The sequence below is a fragment of the Mastigoproctus giganteus genome, chromosome 2 (assembly GCF_048544385.1).
Source record: "Mastigoproctus giganteus isolate SK-2022 chromosome 2, ASM4854438v1, whole genome shotgun sequence".
Taxonomy (NCBI): domain Eukaryota; kingdom Metazoa; phylum Arthropoda; class Arachnida; order Uropygi; family Thelyphonidae; genus Mastigoproctus; species Mastigoproctus giganteus.
In genome coordinates this window covers 28,823,317-28,842,366 of record NC_143576.1, presented here as the reverse complement: position 1 = coordinate 28,842,366, position 19,050 = coordinate 28,823,317, and the positions used below count along the sequence as shown (strand labels likewise).

The 19,050-nt window shown below is 38.5% G+C and overlaps 1 protein-coding gene across 1 annotated transcript in view; it reads left to right on the top strand.

Moving 5' to 3' along the window:
- LOC150089238 (dimethylglycine dehydrogenase, mitochondrial-like) overlaps positions 1 to 19,050 on the top strand; it is a 220,916-nt gene that overhangs the window by 121,334 nt on the left and 80,532 nt on the right. The window contains exons 7-8 of the mRNA XM_090388493.1: positions 1,238 to 1,376; positions 15,587 to 15,785. Of these exons, the coding sequence (XP_090244619.1) occupies positions 1,238 to 1,376; positions 15,587 to 15,785 (338 nt within the window). The remainder of the gene's footprint in view (positions 1 to 1,237; positions 1,377 to 15,586; positions 15,786 to 19,050) is intronic.

The window sequence follows — 19,050 nt, the reverse complement described above, 5'->3', positions numbered from 1 at the left end:
AAAGTGGTGGGAATAACCACCATTTAAATTTACAACTATACATCTGTACAAATTATCATGTTAACCCTAATCAAAATGAGATATAGTGAAACCGAATTTGTTTAATGAAGTTAGAAAGATTTTTAATAATACGATTTATAAAATTAATAGGAATATCATTTAAACATAATTTGGTATATAGGCCGTTTAAAGCTTTGGTAAAAAGTGTTTGATTGCTGCTAAGATACGCAAGACGTAAAATTTGTGTATGGATGATATTTTTATGAACTGTAATGGAAATATTAGAGTTCCAATTTGTTAAATAAATAATGTTGTAAGCCTGTCTGAGATGTAATGCAGGTGTTGTTTCGCTCTCCATTTTACATGTGCTGCACGACTGATGAGTTTGTCAAAGTGCTCGTTGAATCTGAGTTTTGTGTCGAAGACAATCCCCAATTCTAAATGATAAGGAATAGTGGGGATGGAAACCACTGGTGTTGGGTGAGATGATTGTTGTTTCTTTCTTCAGGGAGTAGAGCATGCACTTAGACTTCGCTGGGTTAATTGTTAAGACCAGATTGTTTAAGGTAGCCCACTAGTGCGAGGAGGACACTGTTAATTTCCTCTGTGATCCTAGAGGGGTCTGTGTTTGCTTGGATATAATCTTAATAATCTTACCAGATTAATCCAGATCATAAAAACTACAAATAGATAAGCGACGAAAAAAAATTTTTTTTTTTTTCTTTACGTTCATATTAAATTCTTTATATAAGAAAATTTCTTCTATTAGTTATTTGATTAAGGCTAATTACATCAGGATTAATATTACATCTTGACCAAAATAAGAGACTATTCAGTAACCATGACATGGACCTGAGCCTTTGAATACATATAAAAATGAAGGTTTCTTGTCATGAAAAAAAAATTATGAAGTATATGTGAGTTTTTTTTAACCATTCTTAGATATCTTCTTGGATATTTTTTAGTCCACAGACTAAACTATGGCCAACTTGTATTTGCTTATAATTATATGCCAAACCATGATATCATTTAGTGCCTTCAGATGGAAAAGTTTGGTATTGTTTGGATTGCAGTGTATCAACTGCACTATACTCTTAAAGGGTTTAATGAAGATATTTTCATTACTGTTTTCTCAGTATATTTTCTCTGCTAAATGTTTTGTTGCTTATTCTTTTTATTATAACTGTGTTAGAGCCTCTTGTAGTTTTACTACTTCAGTGGTATACTGTTTATGTAGACTGAACCTCCAGTTTTGCGACATCTTGGAGGCTCCTTTTATCTCAGAACAGAAAGAGATGGATTGCTTATTGGACCATATGAACATCAGAATAAGATGAAAATGTGTGAAGAATGGATAATAAATGGAGTTCCTTCAGGTATGCCTTTTAAAAGATTGAATAGTATGTTTTCAGTGTAACTAAACCTAATCCAGTAAATTCTGAAGTATAACAATACCTATGAATTCCAAAAGTTAGAATTTACAGTTAGAGTTTAATAATGTCTTAATTCTGTTTAATTTTAAATGCAGTTGATTCTTGATTTGTTTCATTTTACTTTTTTTCTATGGTATGGTATAGTGATTGGCAAAATTTGGCTGATTTGACTCAGTTGAATCATTACAGAAAAGTAATTGACTTAAGTCAAGTCAGTGACTTAAGTAAAGAAGTCATTTCAAAATAGGTCATGATTCAATATAGTAGCACTGAGACACCTGGAAATTTTCTAGTAGGCTCCAAGAAATAAGACCTATTTGGTATATGCCGACCGGGCTAGTCGAGTGGGTAAAGTACCTGCCCGGCAACCCAAAGATCGTGGGTTCGATTCCCGCCTCAGGCTTGGATCAAAGTACTGCAAAAACCTTGGGAGGTGCAATATGGCCACAGAAGCCGATGCGCCAACAACTACCAAATCAAAAAAAAAAAATCTATTTGGTATATAGTAAATTTTATTTTCCATTATTCTTAAATTAAATTAAAATTCCAGATAAAAAGATAAATTTATTACAGTGGTTCTTGTTTTGGGGATTTCTGGCACATTGACTGTTTTGATCTGTAGTGCACTATTTTGCATGATATATCATGTTGTGCTGTGTTGTGTCTATACAGCAATGTGTCCATAGTCCAACTGGGACATGCAAATTGGACCTGAAACTGCTGTATAAAGAAATTAGAGAGTAAGATAACTAGCTTTCATTCACACAAAGGCAATGCTTTAAATGCATAGAATACTAGGACAACAAACTTACATAATTTTAAAGGATATGTTAGGGTAGTAAACAACACAAAAACACAGTGTAAATCGTGCTCAGTAATGTCATGAATGTTGTCAACAAAATGAGCGAATTGGAGTTCCTGGTTAGTCATCTGACTGACATAATAGTGCTAGCAGAAACTGGGTGTCTCCCAGATATAGAGGACAATCAGGTAGCATTAGTATTTTATGCAAGAAAGAAAGCTTATACAGCATCAGCCAAAAACACGCACTCACTCACACTTGCCATTTATCCTATCTATTCCCTCCAAAAAATTTATCTAGTTCTTCCTTGAATTTATTTAAGCTATCAACTTCCAAAATGACAGATGGAAGTTTGTTCCAGCAATCAACCACTCACTGGCTAAAGGCAACAAATTTACGCATATCTATTCTGCAGCCATCTTTCCTCAATTTGAATTTATGCTCCCCCCTTATTTCTCGTGTTTCTTCAACTCCAAACTTACTCTAAAATAATCTCCCACTTTATCTAAGTACCATTTCCAAAACAACACAGTTCAGAGGACTTACCTTCCTTTTCTTTCATGGTGGGATTCCTTTGTGCGGGTTTCTTCCACGAAGTGTAGTGATGTCTCTTTCTCTCTCTCTCTCTCTCTCTCTCTCTCTCTCTCTCTCTCTCTCTCTCTCTCTCTTCTTAGTTGAGCTCTGCATCTCTGCTGTATAGCTCTTCCAGTACTGTCTTATTTCGGGATTTTGAGAACAGTTCTCTGTTAATACTAAAGGAAATTACTACAGCAGTAGTAGAAGCCAGGGCACTATTTCACTGGCTTGTTGTTATTCAACTTCTGGATTAACTTTTAGCACAGGAACATGCCCGGCAGAACCCTTCACTGCTGGACACTCCCAGCACTGGACCCGAATTGAACCCAGAACTACCACTGGAAGACTGCAACCCCTCCGAACAACAACCGCAAACCCTTCATTTGGTGTTAGCACCTTATTTATTTCCTTCTCATTTATTTATTTATTGAATTGATTGCAAGTTATAATCGCCTCTTGTACTATTTTATGCACAAGCCTATTTATGTATCTCCCCCTATCTGATTTAAACCTGACCTAATCACGGTGCTAGTCTTTAAACTCACTCTTCTTCCTTTGGTGGGAAAAACAGAATATTTTTCCCACACAACGAAACACTTTCATCTTTTACTTCAAGATCACCTGTTCACAATACTTTTGAACTGCTTGGCTAAGGTAAAGAAAGCCAACACGAGAACGACAAGAAACATCAGACAACTTACACAGAAAATTAGTTTCCCAACACCGGACTCTAGCGCTGCTCGCTCTGTAAACAGATGGTAGGTGTTATCAGTCTGGAGCCAAAATCGGGAAGGATATATTGATTGACAGGTAGGCGTGGCAAACTATGAAATGATTGGTGGTGGGCACAACAGACAAGCTACTGGTTAGTTATTGGTTGGCATTATAATGTGTATTTGTGAATAAAGAACGGTGCACATAATAGTTTTGTGATGAAATGTAAACAGGTAATAATAGTGACGAATCTTTTAAAGATGGAAGAAATTTGTAAGAAAAATAAAACGTTGGTTGATTTTTTGATGAAAACTAAATTAATAAAAGTTTCGTTCTGTTCATTTTTATGTTCTTCATTATGTTTTTTTCTCATTATTTTTCTCATTTTTGAAGTTCATGAGTGTTTTTACTATACTGTTTATTTAGGTTTGGTTACAAAAAAAAGAAAAAGTTTCTTTATTTTTCGTTATATTTCATAACCTGACCTTAAAAATAAAAGTACAGTAATAAAAAATTAATATTTTGTTAATAAACAATTTATGTGCTAGTCCACCCATGATTCTAAAGAAAAAAGGTTAGGTTACCCCCTCCATTTCTGGAGGGGTTCAAGTTCTATGGGATTCAAGTGGAGGTAACCTTCTCCCATGGGATTCAAGTGGAGATAACCTGATCTTTTTTCACTATTAGGGCATATTATTGAACAAGAAAATAAAAATACAGTCATAAAAAAATTTATTTTTTTATGAATGTATTTCTAAATATGACTGATTCTAAAGAAAAAAGGTTAGGTTATCCCTCCACTTCGGGAGCGGGGTCAAGCTCCCACGGGATTCAAGTGGAGGTAACCTGACTTTTTTTTAACCATTATGGAAAGCATTCATTAGGGCAAGTTACCATTAGTGCTTCTGAGTGCTACTAAACCGATGTTATTGTGTGTTGTGTTTGCACACCAATCAGCTCATTGTTTGCCACTCCTACCTGTCAATCAAGATATCGTTCTCGATTTTGCTCCAGACCGATAACACCTACTGTCTGTTTACTGAGCTAGCAGCGCTAGAGTGCCGTATCGGGAAACTAATTTTCCGCGTAAGTTATCTGACATTTCTCGCCGTTCTCGTGTTGGCTTTCTTTACCTTCGCCAACTCCTCCATACGAACACCCTTTCTGAAAATGCCCTAAGTGTCACATCCTCAAGTAGCGGTGTAATAGAGGGATTAAACTATTGTTCAGAAGCTTTTAATTTTAACCCTTCTGCACCCGCCATACCATTGTTCACCATATTCCTTAACTTCCCTACCAGGCCTACTGCCACTAATGAAATATTTTTGTAATGATGTTTTCATTATTCCTTAAGTGCTTTACTTCCATCACACTATAAGATTACTATAAGATTTGTCTTATAGTTTCATGATGTTTTCAGGTTTCCGTTGCATATGTACTTTGTATAACAATCCCTCATTTGCAAATTCAGCAGTATTAATGATTTACTGTTGTCGATTTTATAACCTTTATGTGAATAAATCATGGATAATTATTTTCTAAATTAGTACCAAAAACCGGTGTTTTTCTATCAATACCGGGATTTGAATACCGGTAAAAATTACCGGGATCCTGGAATCTTGGTATTCTAAGCCCCTAGCCATACCCCATCACACTGCAGCTGTTGATATGCTTTTGGAAAGTGAGGACATTGTTTGTATGGATTGGCCTGCCCCTTCTACCGATCTAAATCCCATTGAACACATATGGGACACTCTGGAGAAACACCTAGCCGCATGTCCACACCCACCAGGAAATGTGCACCAGCTGAACATGGCGCTGATAAAGGAATGGACGATGTTACTGCAAGAACTTATCAACAACCTTGTTATAAGTATGGATAGGTGGTGCAAAGCCTGCATCGACATTAGGGGTGGCCATATCTTCTACTGAGTACCAACTCTTCCCTTTGTTCCATCTTTGGCATTGATGCATCTGTGGCAGCCGGTGTTATTTTGCCATTTTTGAATAAAATCCCTCTATACCATTTTGTTTCTGTTGTGTTAGTGTTGGAAAAAGTGGTATGAACACAATAAAGAATTATGGATGGCATTTTTGAATATAAAGAAAGCGTTTGATGCCGTAAAGAGAGAGAAAGTGTGGGAGGTTTTGAAAAACTTGGGGATAGAGGAACATCTTGTGGAGAGAATTGAGAATATGTGCACCAATACAGTGAGCAAAGTAAGAATAGTGGTGGGGTTGATGGAGAGCTTCAAAATAACATCAGGTTTGAGACAAGGAGGTGTCTTTCACCACTACTTCATAGCTGTCATGAATGATGTGCATTGTAGAGTGGTGGAACAACTTGGACAGGACCAGATGAAAGTCATGCTCTTCGCAGATGACTTCTGCATATGACTGATGGGGAGAGAGCATCGAACAAGTTCAATAGCAAGTTGATATATGGACTAGTATGGCCAGTGAATTTGGACTAGTTTTCAGTCAGGAGAAGAGTGAAGTAATGGTTCTAAAGAGGAGTGGCGAGCTTGACAGATACATTACAATGGAAGGGAAACAGCTAAAAATGGTTAACAACTTCAAGTATCTAGGAAGCACCATTACAAAGACTGGAGTAATAGATGAAGAAATAAGTAGAAGGATACAAGTGGGTGGAATTTCTATTAGGCAGACAAGAGATCTGATCTGGAACAGGAACATACCACTGAAGTGTAAGTAGGCTATATCAGGCCTATTACGTACCAGTTCTGACATAGGCCTGATTTTTAGCCTTCTTACACTTCAGTGGTATGTTCCTGTTCCAGATCATATGAACTATGAGGAAAAAGAATGAAAGCAGAATTCAGGGGGCAGAAATGAGATTTGTGAGGAGCATAGCTGGAAAGACAAGATGTGACAAAATCAGGAATGATGTGATTAGGGAGAGAATTCAGGTTGAAAAACTCCAGAATAGGATTGAAAGTTCCCGTTTGAAATGGTTTGGACATGTCAAGAGGATGAATGAGAGGTGTTTGCCAAGAAGAATTTTTGATTTACAATTAAGGGACAAAAGACGAAGGGGCAGACCAAGAATGAGATAGCAGGACATGATAAAGACTGATGTCATTAAGAGAGGAGGAAATTGGAGTGAAATCAATGACGGAGAGAAGTAAACGGACAGGGCATAGTGGCGAGGCTTCATACATCGACCCATGGAATAGCGGAACGAATAAATGATGATGTTGTGTCAGTGTTGTTTCCTTCATCATTTCTGTACCTCACGAGGTTCCTTTGGTATGCTTTTCCCATATCCAGGTCACTCCTATGAGAAGCTACAGGTGAAAACCTGACTGGTTCTTAAATTTTGCACACCATTGTATTATACAAGTCAGCAACGAGACTGCATTTGGTGTATCATGTTCAGGTCTGCATATAAAGAAAGACTGAACTTGAATGGGTCCAAAGAGGGGGAACTCATTGGGTGAGAGTAGTGGAGGGATGCTTATATGAGGAGAGATTATGAAGATGCTAGTTTTTGGTTGGAAAGTATACTTTTCAGGTTGGGTTTACACCGATGAGCTAAAACATTATGACCAGCGAGTCATTATGCAAATCGAATCAACTGCAGGTGAACTACGGCACATGCACAGGTTGGGACACGGTATTAAAACACCTGATACTGAGCTCCATTAATCAGTGTTACTCTTGTTCTTCAGATGGAAAGGCAGCAGACTTAAGCAAGTTTGATAAAGGCCAAATTGTAATGGCCAGATGACTGAGTCAGAGCATATCCGAAATGGCACAGCTGGTGGGGTGCTCACAGTCAGCCGTGGTTTGTACTAACTGAAAGTGGTCCGAGGAGGGGGAACACATGAATCGCCAGCGAGGTGTTGGACAACCACAGCTCATCGATGCTCGAGGTGAGCGAAGGTATGTGGCAACACAAGGGTGACTGTGGCACAACTCGCTGGTAATTGGAATGCTGGTGATGGGAGTAATGTGTCACAACACACAGTACATTGAGCACAGGCGCCTCCATAGCCAGGTGGGAAGGAGCAGCAGTGCGTAGCACACGCTTCTTGATTAGACCGGGGTTCGAGCCCGTCACCACCAAATACGGAGGATGCGGAAAGGTCAGGGAATGACCACCGCATATCTCGGAGCAATATGGCCTTAGTTGCTAATGCTCCTAAAAACCAAATAACAAACAAACATTGAGCGCTGCCGAAAATGGGGCTGCGTAGCCGCAGGCCCACTCTGGTGCCCATGCTAACCACGGTATGCCTGCGACAGCGCCTACAATGGGCACGCGAGCATCGAAACTGGACCTTGAGTGATTGGAAGATGGTTGTGTGGTCTGATGAATCACCTTTCCTGTTGCACCATGTGGACAGCCAGGTTCATGTGCATTGTTTACCTGGGGAAGTGATGGGGCCCTGGATGCACCGTGGGACGAAAATAAGTGGGTGGCTGCAGTGTCATGCTTTGGGCGATGTTCTTCTGGGATACCCTGGGTGCAGTCTTCCATGTGCCGGGCATTCTGATGTCTACCACCTACCCAAACATCATTGCTGGCCATGTACACCCTTTTGTGGCAATGGTCTTCCCCTCTGGCGGTGCCATCTTTCAGCAGGATAATGGGCCATGACACACCACCTGGATTGTTTGAGACTGGTTCGAAGAATATGCGGAAGGCTCCCAGGTATTGCCCTGGCATCCAAATTCTCCAGACATCAATCCCATTGAGCATATGAGGTTTGTATTGGAACAGCAACTCCAATCTGTGGCATCTCAACCTTGGACCTTACAGGAATTAAAGGATTTGCTGGTTACATGTTGGTATCAGATACCACAATTCACATTTAGAAATCTTGTAGCATCCATGCCTCGCCGGGTATGAGCTGTTTTGGCTGCATGTGGAGGACCCACATCATATTAGATAGGTGGTCATAATGTTTTGGCTCATTGGCGTATATTCCAGATATTTTTGATTGAGGTTTCTGAGACACTGAGTTTATAGGGGAAAGGGAATGAGGACTGTTGTAAATTTCACAATGAAATGGGATGCAAAAATTAGAGGTGCATAAATACAAACACAGTGGCTGCTTGTGGCCAGGCTTCAAGTTTTCAGTCAAAAGACTTCCATCTTTTGTTGTGGAAGTTGGTAGCCTAAATAAATTGAAGGCTGAGCTGGACAGGCATTTGGAATGAATGGAGGGGGAATGGGACGGTTTTTTTGGCTGCTTTTTTGCATCGTATATCTCTACTAATGCTAATTATGAAGTACACCATTTTCAATCATTTCTTCCCTTTTGTGCAAATAAAATGAATCACACACTTACTCTTGGATTATTTTATGTATTTATTTTTTTTCCTACAGTAACTTGAGAATTAACCATATATGAGTTGAAATAGAAGAGAGATTAAGAAAACAGTCAGTCATATTCAAGAGACATAAGTATTATTGCCTAAAGCTATTGAGTTTTACTGCTGATACATGTTTGAAGAGAGTGTTGGTGTTATACTTTTGATTTTTGTCACATTAAAATTACCTTAATTATAATACTGCACAAAGTAATAAATAATTTTCCCGACTTAAAATGTATTTCTTAAAATATGTATAAAACATCATCTATATAATGACATTACAGCATTATATAAACAAGTCGGAACCTGTCAAAACATGTGGGGAAATATTACAGCACCTTTTATATACATTTACAGTTCTGTTCCTTTTTTTGTATTATTTGAACTAAAAATATTATAATGAATGCTCAGGACATTGTCACATATAATTGTCCATGGCTAAAGACAGGCTGTGGTAAATAGGGACAATCACGAAACAGGGCTTGTTATTGCACTTTGTTGTTTGTCGCACAGAATGCAAGCAAATAGGAAATTGTCACCTAAAATAAAAAGAAAGAGTTGTGTTAGATGTTGTTAAGTCAATCCAAGGAAGTGAAACTCTCTGCCTGCACTTTGGCCAATAATAATTTCCAAATCTAAATAGTTGTTGTACAAAGGAACTGGATGCAAAAAATAATTTTGATATCATATACTTGGATTTCAGGAAAGCTTTTGATACTATTGCACATGCAAGACTGCTGTACAAATTGGAGCGGTATGGCATTAACGGCAAGTTGCTGCAATGGATAAAGGGATGGTTGAGTGGGAGATGGCAGAGAGTGGTAATAAATGGACACTGCTGACTAATGTTATTAGTGAAGTCCCCCAGGGTTCGGTGCTGGGCCCATTGTTATTTTGTTTATTTATTAATGATATTGATGAAGGTATATCAGGCTTAATGTCAAAGTTTGCAGATGATACAAAGGTTGGTAGGGTGTTAATGATAGTAAAGACAGAATGCTACTGCAACAGGATCTAGAAAAGTTAGGTAGATGGGCTGAGAAGTGGCAACTGAAGTTTACATTGACAAATATGAAGTACTGCATATGAGTAGCAGTAACCCCAGAGAAACGTACCAACTGTGTTGTACTACATTTGGGAAGGTGGAGAATGAAAAAAACCAGGGGTTAATTGTGCAGTCAGATATGAAATTCTCTGAGCAGTGCAGACGGGCTGCTGGAGAAAGTCATGGAGTTTTGTCAATGATATATAGGAATTTTGATAGCAGAGACAAGGAGGTGATTATACCTTTGTATAAGACAGTGGTTTTTGGTTATTTTATTTTGTGGGACCCCTACTCAATTTTCTGCCTGTTAGATCCGATTCTGTGTGTGTGTGTGTGTGTGTGTGTGTGTGTGTGTGTGTGTGTGTGTGTGTGTGTGTAGACAGATATATATATATACAGGGTGATTCACTACCAGTGCGACAAACTTGCAGGAGGTGTAGGGGGCACAAAGACGAATCGGAATCACATAGCATTGCAGGGTACCGGAATGCCTTCGTCATGCGGTAGAGGACGTTGAACGGGAGGTCGCATGAACAGCGATCCTGCTGGAAGTCAGCATTTGTGAACAGTTTCTGTTGAAGAAACCAAGTAGCAAAAGTCCTCCGGAGTGGATAATCCGCAGGCTCCAATGACTGGACGCGTTGCAGATGATGTGAACTCATTTGGTTTGTTGACAGTATCCTCCATACAGTGGATTGGGAAATACCCAACCGTTGGCCTATCGCTCGAGAACTCGTACTCGGATTGCCATCTGCAAGATGTAGGACATTCACCTCATTGTCTGGCATCCTCGTTGTTCGCTCTCGATTCATGGTACCCCTCGTGAAACAACCAGGCTCACGTAACCTTTTGTGCACACGTACGAAAATCGTATGATCAGGAGCACACCTGTGCGGGAAACGTTCCTGGTACAAGAGCAGAGCGGTGCGTCCGTTACAGTCCGCAGCTCCATACTCGAGGTGCGTGTCGGCCAGTTCAACGTTTGAATACTCGTCCATCCTAATGCCTCGGGAGCCGGTTCTCAAATGCTGACTTCCAGCGGGATCGCTGTTCACGCGACCTCCTGTTCAACATCCTCTACCGCATGACGAAGGCATTTTGGACCCTGCAATGCAATGTAATCCCAATTCGTCTTTGTGCCTCCTACAACTCCTGCAAGTTTGTCACACTGGTAGTGAATCACCATGTATATATGTGTATATATGTATAGGATGGACAAGTATTCAAATGTTGAACTGGCCGACATGCACCTCGCTTATGGAGCTGCGGAGTGTAACGGGCGTGCTGCTCTGCGCTTGTACCAGGAACGTTTCCTGCACAGGCGTGCTCCTCATCATACGATTTTCGCACGTGTGCACAGAAGGTTACGTGAGACTGGTTGTTTCACGAGAGGTATCAAGAATCGAGAGCGAACGACGAGGACGCCAGACAATGAGGAGAAGGTCCTATGTCTTGCAGAAGGCAATCCGAGTATGAGTACTCGAGCGATAGGCCAACGATTGGGTATTTCCCAATCCACCGTATGGAGGATACTGTCAACAAACCAAATGAGTTCGTACCATCTGCAACGCGTCCAGTCATTGTAGCCTGCGGATTATCCACTCCGGAGGACTTTTGCTACTTGGCTTCTTCAACAGAAACGGTTTGCAAATGCTGACTTCTAGCGGGATCGCTGTTCCCGCAACCTCCCATTCAATGTCCTCTACTGCATGATGAAGGCATTTCGGACCCTGCAATGCTATGTGATTCCAGTTCGTCTTTGTGCCCCCTACACCTCTTGCAAGTTTGTCACACTGGTAGTGAATCACCCTGTATATATATAATTTTATTCTTTATATAGAGGTACCAAATAAACATCAATTATAGATCACCACAAAATTAAAAAGAACCATACACCTTTTTATAATGAAATAAATGTATAAATAAAAAAAAAAATAAGATTAAGTTACTTAAACCCAAATTACATGGCACCCCTGGAATGTTGTTGCAGCACCCTAAGGTGCCACAGCAACCCGGTTGAAAACCATTGGGTTTTCAACCACACCTTGAGTACTGCGTACAGGTCTGGAGGTCTCATTTTAGGAAGGATGTAGATTTGCTAGAACGAGTACCGAGAAGGTCATCAAGATTGGTGAATGGAACAAAGGGGTTCTCTTACCAGGAGAGGCTTAAATTCTGTAAATTGCAGCATCTGGAGACTTGGCACCTGGAGGTGATCTGATCGAGGTGTATACGGTCTTGAATGGTTTGAGCAGGCCCAATTCTGATGGGATACTTCCAATGCTAAGATTAAGAACCTGAGGGGGCATAGATTCAAATTGAGGAAAGACAGTTGTAGAATAGATGTGTGGAAGTTTGCCTTTAGCCAGCAGGTAGTTGATTGTTGGAACAGACTTTCATCTGTTGTTGTGAAAGTTAATAGCTTAAATAAATTTAAGGCTGAACTAGACAAACATTTGGAGTGACCGAATGGGTGAAATTGTAAGTTTTTTTTTTGGCTGATGCTGTATAAGCTTGCTTTGTTGCATTACATGCCTCAGCTAATGCTATATTACTGAAACAATTAACCTTGTTTAATTTAGTTTCCCCTGGGAAACATTTAAATTTCTTAGTAACATCACAGTTGCTCTGGGTTTCAATTTTGAGATATGTGGAAATAATCCACTTAATTCTAATCTATTCAGAAAGTCAATTAGAAATTTAATAATTTCATTTTCAACTTCAATAATCAAATTATTAACATTAACATATATTCTTGTCATTCCACGTATCTTTGGTTACTTTTGGATTGATTTCGTCAGAATGTTCATTTTTTGGTGAAAGAATAGTGATGACTCTAGAGAAAATCATAAACATCGTCTGGTGACACAAACTTTTCTACATAAATTTCAGAAAAAATGTCGTTTTCTGCAATTATAGTGGATGGTAATTCAATGGTGGAGGTGTGAAGACGTAGACTTCTGGAACTCCTGTAAACAGATAAGTTTTCTTAGAAATTTTATCGTATTTTTGATTAAATAATGTATTAATTTGTGTTTTAATATTAAATAGACTTATTAGCATTCATTAGCTTATTTTTAAATTTAGCTAGTGATCTTGTAAGTTACAACTTGCTACACATACTACTATCGTATTGGTGATTTGACGGAAATATAGTAGTATGTAATCAGTATCGCAGAAGAATAGTAGGGTTTTAATTGTAATAAATAAGTATTTTGAAGGTTTAATCACTTTTTGGGCATATATCTTTTCTATTTAGCTAAGGATAGACTAATTTAACATTGTGATTGTTACGGTATAGCGTAACTTGATAAAATATATATCTAAACCTTGATAGCTAAGATATAACGTAAAACATGTAGTGGAATACATATTACTGCATTAACTTAGTATAGTATAGTATAGTCAATTAATCAATTAAATTTATTAACCTCATTAATTTTTTGTTAATTAATTACATTGTATTTAAACAGAAATCATGCCCCAAACTAGAACAGCAAAGCAATGTGCACAAAATAGCAGGAGTGTTGTGGCTCGGGGAAGAACCGAAGGAGGTGATTCACCAACGCATCACAGCCTAAAAAAATGTGCAACTTGAAAATGTTTGCAGACTTTCTGGAGTAGGACATGATCTAGCCAAGGAGCATATCTTTGTGTGTGCTAGGTGCAGAGAGTGTCAAGAAATTAGATGCCAACTCAGCGTTCTGATGGGGGTCTATGAGAATTTGAAGAGTAGGGCAGATGTTCTCAAAGGAATTAAAATGGGGGACCATCAAACTTGCAGCTGCCCAACTCAATGCCAGAGCTCACTCTTGTCCATTAGGCAACACAGTGGCAACTTTCAGGGCAGAATGTACTGGTCCCGCAGGAGCTAGTTATTGTGACTCTATTCTCAGGAAGATGGGAAACATATTGTGCAAAAAGGATAGGCGGAATAGGACCAGGGTTTATCTACCAGGGGCAAAAGTTGACAAAATTGTAAAGCAGATATCATCTTTGAAGGGCACAAAGGGTGATACTGTTGTACATGTTGGCCCTAATGACATTAAGAATTGAAGATTAGAGGACTTAGTTAACAAGTACAGGTCCATGTTGAAAATGAATAAAACTACTAGAGTGTGAACTCCAGACAGTATGTGGGAAAAAAAAAAAAAAAAAAAAAAAAGGAGAAGATGGTGGCATGCGAATATAGAACCCTTAAGTCACTGAAGAGGTGTTGTTAGGTGCAGTTACAACTATGTAGCTCTGCTTCCTGCACTCAAAGACTTGGGATGTATAGGATTGGAATGCCTTTAGATTGTCAGGTGTTTGTAGTAGAAGCTCTGGTTGCTGTTCTGAGATACCTGGCACAGCCTGCAGCAGGGTCGTTCTTAAGTCATCGTACAACCTGCATTCGAAAAGAAGATGTTTTCAATTCTCTGACCTGCCGCAGAAACAGCACTCTAGCAAACCCAGTAGATGTAACTTTTCGTTGAGGGACCTGTGTCCGGTAACCAAGTAGGAGGATTCCAAGGTGAGGGAAAGCCAGGTCTTTACCATTTCAAGGTTGTGAAAATGACATCAGGGAGGAATTTTCTGGTAACGGAGCCTGTGTGTGAGGTGTTCCATCTAGACTGCCAAATGTTGACGAGTTCGTTATAATAGCGAGCTCTTTCTGCTTTGGGGTCAGCATTGAGATTTAGTTCTAGGCCCTGTATCTTCATTGGTATTTTCTTTTTAATTCTGAAGTTAAGCCCTCTGAAGATTACAAATAGATCAAGCTTCAGAGTTCCAGCTATCACCTGGATGGCAGCTGTAGACACTGTTCGGCATAATCTGTGCGTGGCCAGGAGGATAGCACGTTGAATGGAGTTGACCTTGATTTTCATGTGTACTCGTTGAATCCGGTGAAACCATGCTCCTGCTGCATAGTTCACAATGGGGATGAAAACGGCTTTATAATACAGAGAGAGTCTTTTGTTGGAGAGTCCCCAGTTGCTTTTAGAGATCCTCATGATTGCAGCTGAAAATCTTTTAGTTTTGACCCCTAGGTATTGTAGATGTGGAAGGAAACTCAGCTTATGGTTAGTGACCACCCCTAGGACTTTAGCCTGTGTCACAATAGGAAATTCAATTACTGGCAAGTTGTGCCACAGTCACCCTTCTGTTTCCACATACCATCCGGGACAGCCTTCGCTCACCTCAAGCATTGATGAGCCGTGGTTGTCCAACACCTTGCTGGCGGTTTATGGGTTCCCCCTTCTCGGACCACTTTCAGTAGGTACTAACCATGGCTGACCATGAGCACCCCACCAGCCATGCCATTTTAGATATACTCTGACCCAGTCGTCTGGCCATTACAATTTGGCCTTTGTGAAACTCACTTAAGTCTGCTGCCTTTCCCTTTTGAAGAACAATAGTAAACACTAATTAACGGAGCTCAGTATCAGGTGTTTTTTAATACCGAGTCCCGACCTGCACACTTGCCATAGTTCACCTGCAGTTGCTTCAATTTGCATAATGACTCGCTGGTCATAATGTTTTGGCTCATCAGTGTATATGTATATATATAAAACACAACCACATGTGTTTTCCTCACTACATTTGTAAATAATTTATAATTATGTACCAGTAATGTGTGTTGCAGCATTTGAAACTCATTGCATTATTATTTTTTTTTTATGCTTTTTTTAGGATTTGGCAAAGAACTTTTTCAACCTGATTTAGATAGAATAAATAGCAATCTGGAGGTTGCTATGGATCTGGTTCCAGTCCTAAAGACAGCAAATATTCAGACCGTTGTTTCAGGTCCTATAATGTATACTCCTGACCTTATCCCTTTAATTGGACCATTTCTTGATATACCAAATCTGTGGATGGCAGTTGGCTTTGGGTAAAGTCAATTGATAATGTGCTCTATAAATAACAAATAGAATTGGAATGCTGTTTCTGCTATTTTTTCCTTAAGTATATCATAGATAAAGGCTTGTGATGTTATTTGTATATATGCTGTATCAATATCTGTAAATAGTTTTTCTGGATTTAATTATAAGCAGTTGTCATTTAAAGTGTGTATATTAGTTATAAATCTTTATCTGGCATTCATATGCATTCTTACATATGGCACAAGGACATTTAAATATACAGCAAGCTCCTGTTATAATGCTTTCTAGGGGACTAACCTTAAAGAGCACTGAAAACAGGAAAATGTTTTAAGCCAGACTGCTTATTGCAGACTGTTTTACATATTTCGTCAATATTTTCCTACTTAACATTGAATATTCAGTTGTTTTTTTTTGCATGGTTTATGAAACAATGATTAATAAATAAGTTGAAAACTTATACACTTAATGTGTTATGCTTTTTTTTTTTTGACATTTTGATGCTTTTTTTTTTTCATGCTGTTAAATAGAATGTAATTTTTTAAAGATTTTATTAAATTAAGCTAAATATATATACTGAACATTATAAATATGATAAATGTAGTATTAGCATAATAATACATCATTAAAGAATAATGATGAAACATAATAATGCATAATTAAAGAATAATGATAAAACATAATAATACATCATTAAAGAAATTTGTTGATGCCATGTTGAATATACAACTACAAAAAAAGACTAATTACTATAAGAAAAGCGGAAAAAAACAATTTAAAATCAAAGATTAAAACTGAGAGGTGGCAAATGAAGTTTAACATTGACAAATGTAAAGTACTGCATATGGGAAGCAGTAACCTCAGAGTAATATATCAACTGTGTGGTACTACACTGACAGTGGTAGAGAGTGAAAAGGACCTAGTGGTAATTGTGCAGGCAGATATGAAGTTTTCTGAGCAGTGCAGATGGTCTGCAAGAGTAGCTCATGGTATCTTGTCAATGATATACAGGAGTTTTTCTAGCAAGGATAAGGAGGTGATTATCCCCTTGTATAAGGCAGTGGTCAGGCCACACCTTGAGTACTGTATACAAATCTGGAGGCCTCATTTTAAGTAGGATGAATAGATACCTTGTATCTACTTTCACACATTAGGAATTTTTTAGGGATGGGGATGTCAGAAGTGTATTTCAAATTCTGATATGGAGCTAAACAACTTTATGATAACTGAGGAGAGAGTGGAAGAGAAACTGTTGAAACTGAAAGTAAACAAGGCAACTGGAGTTGATGGGATCTGTCTAATTATATTAAGAGAAGTAGCAAAAGAGCTATAAGTCTTTGGCCATAATTATGAGAGCAGCCTTGGTTTCAGAAGGAGATGTGTTGGATTGGAGATGTGTGAATACCTCCCCTATTCATAAGAGGGGGGAAGGATCAAAGTGTGAAATTAGTAATTACAGCCTGTTAGTTTGACTTCTGTTCCAAGGAAAATAATGGAGCCAATGGTAAAAAAGTAATGCAGGATTGTCGAGACAAGAATGCAGTTAAACTGCAGTCACAGCATAGATTTAAGTTGTGATCTTGTCTAACCAATCTGATTGGATTCTTGGATGCAGTACCAAAGGAAACCAGATGCAAAAATCTGAGTAGATCTGACATGGTCTACTCAGTTTTCAGAAAAGCTTTTGATACTGTAGACATAAAAGACTGTTGTACAAATTGGAGCAGTGTGGCTTTAGAGGAAAATTGCTGCTTTGGAAAAAAAGACAAAGAGTGGTTATCAATGGGTGCTGTGCTTCTTGGACTAATGTTAGTAGTGTAGTTTCCCAGAATTCATTAGTCCCATTATTGGGTCTAATGATTACATAAATAATTACATAATGATTACATAATAAGTCATGTCCGCAATACTAGGGTACCTGCCCACCCACTGATGATAGGCCAATAGCCTTGAAACATGTCTGGGTGGTGGTACTCACTGAGAATAAGTAACAATAGTCTTCTCTATTAGTGAAGCGTTACTTATTTGAGATAGTGCAGTATCATGGCAACTCGTCGTGAAGGCAGAGCACAATATGAGAAAGAGCAAATGATGCCCACAACAACTACTTTGTAGTTTTTTAAGAGTGTCTATGGTGTATCTAAACACCGATATTATATAATGATTACATAAATTACATAAATACGTTCATATTTATGTAATTGTTTCAATATATCTATGCCTTTGTTATTTCATAATTTAATTATTTTATCATAAATTCTTTTCAGATAAGATCCAGCGAATTACTGAAATACATTCATTGCTTTGCAAGTGTAAAAAATCACTCCAACAAATTCTACTGTGCTCTGCTCTTTCATAACTATTATGACAGATATTTTGAAAATTTACCAGTTTTGCTTTGGCTGTCTACTCGGTGATGTGACCATAATAAGGCATAGGTATCACATTATTTGTAATGCTTGTTCAAATGGTTTGGTCAGATGACATAACAGGGCTTAAAGGAGAGGAACCATTGTCAGGAAGTGATCTCTGCTCTTTCATAACTATTATGACAGATATTTTGAAAATTTACCAGTTTTGCTTTGGCTGTCTACTCGGTGATGTGACCATAATAAGGCATAGGTATCACATTATTTGTAATGCTTGTTCAAATGGTTTGGTCAGATGACATAACAGGGCTTAAAGGAGAGGAACCATTGTCAGGAAATGATCATGCAGTCATCAGTTGGAAGATGAAGAAAGATATTGCAGTAGTTAAAGGTAAAGGCATGGGTTTTAACTTCAGAAGAGAGCACTTTGACAGTTTAATGTGCTATATGGCATCTGTGAACATGCTGAGGGATGACAAATACATTTGAAGTATGGAATACTTATAAAGAAAAAATGCAGAACTGGCTGATCAAATAGAGCAGAACAAGATAGCATGGGACAGTTACAGAGCGATGAAAAGTACCGAAGCCTACAACAGGTACAAGTTAAATGTAATATACTGCTTGACAAAATTAACTGAACATGTAGAAAACATGCTGTTACTCTACCTTTTTTCAATGAAACAACAAAATCTCAATAAAATGAGAGTTCATCTGAAAAAAGACATTGAGCGTCTTGAAAGGGTCCAAAGACGGGCAACGCTCCATGTGAGTTGCTCGTCTTTGGATGCTACAGATCTTCGCAACTAATCACTTCAGAGATGATCTGATTGAGGTTTATAAGGCTCTGAGAGGGATTAGTAAAATGAATGAGAGTGGAATTTTGATTAGATTGTAGTAACTTTTC